Source organism: Sinocyclocheilus anshuiensis, unplaced genomic scaffold, assembly GCF_001515605.1.
Source record: "Sinocyclocheilus anshuiensis isolate Anshui unplaced genomic scaffold, SAMN03320099.WGS_v1.1 scaffold542, whole genome shotgun sequence".
Classification (NCBI taxonomy): Eukaryota; Metazoa; Chordata; class Actinopteri; order Cypriniformes; family Cyprinidae; genus Sinocyclocheilus; species Sinocyclocheilus anshuiensis.
In genome coordinates this window covers 1,659,319-1,664,622 of record NW_015547685.1, presented here as the reverse complement: position 1 = coordinate 1,664,622, position 5,304 = coordinate 1,659,319, and the positions used below count along the sequence as shown (strand labels likewise).

The window sequence follows — 5,304 nt, the reverse complement described above, 5'->3', positions numbered from 1 at the left end:
GTCCAGAAACATAGCAAGGAGATCGGTAAAATAATCCATGTGACATCAGGGGTTCAACTGTAATTTTACGAAGCTACGAGAATACTTTTTGTAAACAAAGAAAACAAAAATAACAACTTTATTCATCAATTCGTCTCCTCCGCGTCACCCTGGTGCCATTTTGGAGAATATCCACTGAACGCAAACAGCGTATGTTATTCTGTGTCAGCTGCGTCACGCAGATATGTTGTTTTCGTTCAAATCAAAGCGTAAAACGTAGAAAACGTATCCGCGTTTGTGTTCTGAAGATGAACGGAGGTCTTACGGGTTTAGAACGACGTGAGGGTGAGTAATTATTATTATTATTAAACTTTATTTGAAAAGGGACCATGTACAATTTTAACATAAATGTTTCCATTTCATGCATTGTACCGAATTTAGCCAATGGCTAGTTTTCATCCGCGGTCCCTTGGCAGGTAATCATAATCACAGATAGACATAAGAACAAAATAACAAACGCATGCAATACAGTAATACTTATACACATCCCATCAGAGCCAAAAAAAAACACAAAAAAAAAAACAATAAAAATAACGTTCAGTTAAGCCACAACTATATCAGTGTTTACAGATTTGAGTTGCTTTTAAATACAATTTTAGTTTTAATTTAAACATGTCAATAGATGTGCACATCCTTATGTCTTCTGGTAGAGTGTTCCAGTGAATAATAGCTTTCACTGAGAAAGATGATAACCCAAAGGCAGAATGACGAAAAGGAACAACACAATCACTAGTAGATGATGATCTAGTAGATCTTACAGAATTAATGACAGAATTTTAATTTTTGGGTGAACAAACCCTTTAAATGGACTTTGACTATACTATATTATACTATATTGGCTAGTTTGAGCATATTAATAAAAGCTGTTACTTTCAACGTTTTTGTGAGAAAATGTACTATTTTAATTAATCTTGAAAAATTCTGCAGATTTTCCCTAAAATCTGTGCAAAGAATGTGAAATGACTTCTTCAGAATGATCAGCAAATGGTGAGGGAGCGGGATAGAGAAATATCCAATGTTATTTCATTATTGTTTATATACTATTATTTGTTAATTTTGAATTAACTTTTTTTTTATATTTTCAGTTTTCGTTTTAATTTTAGTTTAATTTTGTTATGTACTTTTGTAAATTTTGTTTTTAAGATTTCTGTTCAGCTTTAATTTATTTTTATAAAATGTTTTATTTTTTAGTTACCAATAACAACATTTGAAATATCAAAGGCCATATTTGAACTTATTGACTTCAAGGCTACATCTCAGATAACAGATCTGCACGAATATGATGATACACAATGGATCACACTCTTTTACACACTATTTCTTGCTGGTTTTTAACCCAATATGCCAGTCAGTCCATGTTGTAGACCCTATTTAGCCTATGTTTTGCTCTCTCAAGCTTTCGTCTTAAATGCTTCATGGCCAGATTGTTCATAGTAGTGCGCGCTTATGTTTTTAACAGGCTTTTCTAAGAAGTTTTTTTTTTTTCATCTCACAGGCAATAATAAACAGCACTATCACCCCGAATATGACCTTCACGAAGACGTCTCACAAGTTTGGGCAGTGGGCAGACAGCCGTGCCAACACAGTGTATGGGCTGGGTTTCTCCTCTGAGCATCATCTGGCCAAGGTGGGTGGAAATCTTTCTCTCGCCTTTTCTCTCTCTCTCTCTCTCTTTCCGGTCTTGCTATCTCTCATTTTCTTCACTGTGTCTCTGGAGGTCTTGTTCTCCCTTTCTTTCGTTCTCTTCCACCCCCTGTGTTTCTGAGCTGGGGAACACCTACACACTGTGCCCTAATGAGGATCTGTACGTGGGAGGCTTCTTCTGTGCAGTGCTTTCCTCTCTTTCACTCCTTCTATCTCTCGCTCCTCTGCATTATGCTGATGCATTGTCAGGAGCTGGGGGTTGAAAACCTCACCACCTCCTCTCTCCTTCTTTTTCATTCTCTCTCGCTCTCCACTTTCTCTGTTTCTTTTGCTTTTACATATGCTGTATTTACTTTATACAAAGTGAATTATTATCGCCATTATTTATTTATCCTTTTGAAAATGCTGTGTTCTTTTACTCACCTTAATGTTATTTCTGATCCTTGTCACTTTATTCTATGGAACAAAAAATTGACGATTGAATGATTTTTCTTCAAGAATATTCTGGCTACTCTTGGTGACGGGTACTGTCCCAGAAAATAAATAAATAAATAAGATAATAAGATAAAACACACAATAACAGCATCATAAAATAGCACCGAACAAGTTATTTCTACTTGGTTTAACTTAAAAAAAATAATAAAATAAAATAAAATAATAATGATATGTAACTTAATTAAGTCAGATTAATTCAGTCATATTAAATAAGTGAACTGTCTCTTTAATAATAAAAGCCTCAGTTTTTGAGATACTACAAACCTCTCTGAGATAAATTCACTCTGATTTTTTTATTTCAGTTTTAGTTTTAGTCATTTTCATTCTTTAACTTATTTCAGTTAGTTTCCAAGGAAAACTCAAGAAAAAGTTTAGTTTTTTTTAATATATAATTTTGATATGTTATTTAAATGTAGTTTATATCTGAACTTACTAACTCCAGTCTCCAATAACAGATCTGTATGAGTATGACGAGACAATAATGGATCACACTTTTTCACACACTATTTCCTGCTGGCTGTTGACCCAATATGTCAAAGAGCCTATGTTTTCTGAAAAAAAAAAGCCTGCTGTAAATCTTCTCTCTCTGAGGTGTATTCACTCAAGATCTGATGTTTACACATTATTAATGGAACACCATGGTCCATAGCCCTGACCCAAAAGTGTACAGAAACCTCCCTGCTGGATATTCAGAGGGAAATTCTGCAGTCCTTCTAGAGCTCTGGAAGCTTTAATGGGAGCAGTCTATATTGGGAACTGTGACCATTGCTCCTTTTTTAGCAGAGATACAGCATATCCACCCTAGAATAGTTAATCCATTTAAACAAATAAACATGATATCCTTATTTCTGTCTCTATATTATACATTAAAAAGTCAAGAATGAATAGTCACAAGCATCAGGCTTTATTTAGCTAGCTTGACCATCAAGACTTTCTTGGTCGAATAAGCTTCAGCAGAAAGATCATGCTGGTTGATGTGCTTCATCAGCTGGACCAGCGAGACCAGCACCAAGCTAGCAGTCACTAAAAATCCACTTAATGTGATGATTAAAACCTGTTTCTCTTCTCAGTTTGCAGATAAATTTTCAGAGTACAAGGAAGCAGCCAGGATGGCCAAGGAGAAGTCTCTAGAAAAGATGGAGCTGGCAAGTTCGCCCTCTCAGGTATGTCCTGTAATGTCTGGAGGGTGGTCCTGTTGCATATTGTGTTTACATGGAATGAAGTTCGCTTGAATAATCTGTTATTCAAAACCATCATTCGAAAACTCTCAAAATTGTCATTCAAGGAGAAAATATACAGTAATTGTAAAAATCCTAATCCGTAATTGTTTTTTGCAATCAGTATATTTTCCATTTAAGATTTATTCTTATCAGTATAGTCTAACCAGTAGAACAATGACCATAGGCGGAGGGTGAACCAACTCCAGGGTAAGGCTAAAAGCAGCCAAATGTATTAAACATCATAAACCCGTCTTTTTAGGCAAGAACCAGACATGGGTGTCATGTAGGCTAAAAAAAAATGTTTAATGGGACTGAATTTGTATTTAACGTGATTACAGGTGCTCCCAAATATGATCTTAATAAAAACGTTAGAAATTGATAATTAGGCTATATAATGTTTCCTTTCCACGTTTATTCAAACAGCGAATAAATTATATATAGAAAGTGACATTATCACTAACATTGATCTATCGCGAATATAAGCACTCTCAAAACAACAAAACTATCGTTATAATCACTGAAACTGTATACACTGTGAAATGAATCTCTTACTTACATTGTATGTCCATCTGCGCTTTGTTGTTTATGATGAGAGAATTCGCAAGAGTCCGGAATTCAGTCAGCGAACGCGCGCGTACTAAACAAAACTGATCTGTTTCAACGATGACTCATCTGAATGCCTCTGATTGGCCATTGCATTCCTAAGCTCAACAGAATTGTGTGTGATTGGTTAAAATGCTGCAATCGACACTGTCTATTCATATTCACTTTGTTAGCAACAGACGTAATAGATTTAATTTGTTTGTGCAGGGGCATTTTTGTCCAATTTAGTGGCATTTTTGCCCAAAATCTAAGCCTTCCCCAGCCTTACACATGCTCCGCCTATGACAATGACGTCCGTAAGGACTGTTCACAACATTTCAGTCTCCAAGGGATATCCCTTGTCTCTGCGAAAAATTTAGTTTTCCTAAATCCCACCATTGTAATTAGCAGCTTAATGGTTATATGTGTAAAAGAAGATTATGTATTGAATACGTAAGACTGTAACAAATAACCCACCGATTTATTGTGTTTCACAGGAATCGCCTGCCGACATTCATTCCCCTCTGACTCCACCCGTGACTGCGGACTTCTGCCGAATCAACGGCACTGGTGATGACGTCACTCTGTCTGACGTGTCACCGAATTCTATGCTCCAATCAGACCTTTCCCCGACCACGCCGACCCTTGCACACAGGTAACTGGGGCTTAATGTCAAATCTTTTCAGAATTATGATATAACATGATTTTTAGTTTAATTTGACACAATTATTTTTTTCATTTCTGCTTAAAACTTTTAAGTTTTTTAGCTGATGCAAGAGATGTCGACTCGAGGTATGGGTTGATGTCAGTCTATATTTGATATTTAACTCTGCTACTCACCCTCAGGCCATCCAAGGTGTAGATGAGTTTGTTTCTTCATCAGAACAGATTTGGTGAAATGTAGCATTACATCACTTGCTCATCACTGGATCCTCTGCAGTGATCCTAAATTCACTTGTAGCATTTTAAAGAGGTCCTATTATGCTTTTTCACTTTTTCAACTTTAGTTAGTCTGTAAGGTTGCTGTTTGAGCATAAAAAAGATCTGCAAAGTTACAAAGCTCAAAGTCCACTTCAAAAGGAGATATTTTATTTAACAGAAATTAACAGAAAACTTTTCAAAAACTACAACAAACGACTCGTTTGGACTACAATGCATATTTTCCGGGATTTGTGATATCACAAATACCGACGAATGGGACGAGACCTGGTTGAGCTGCACTAGAGAAGGCAACGAGTGTTAACACTATGTCGCAGACACGCTAGCTTTCCCAAGGCAGACAAATTTAGAGTGGTTACAATCATCCGGGTTTAAATCGCGCTCA

At 36.2% G+C, this 5,304-nt stretch overlaps 1 protein-coding gene across 2 annotated transcripts in view; it reads left to right on the top strand.

The window, feature by feature from the left end:
- The window catches only part of LOC107703256 (homer protein homolog 1-like), a 27,263-nt gene that overhangs the window by 13,910 nt on the left and 8,049 nt on the right, over positions 1–5,304 (top strand). For both annotated transcript variants that reach the window (XM_016505810.1, XM_016505809.1), the window contains 3 exons: positions 1,535–1,666; positions 3,249–3,341; positions 4,478–4,635. In XM_016505810.1, coding sequence (XP_016361296.1) covers positions 1,535–1,666; positions 3,249–3,341; positions 4,478–4,635 — 383 coding nt within the window. The remainder of the gene's footprint in view (positions 1–1,534; positions 1,667–3,248; positions 3,342–4,477; positions 4,636–5,304) is intronic.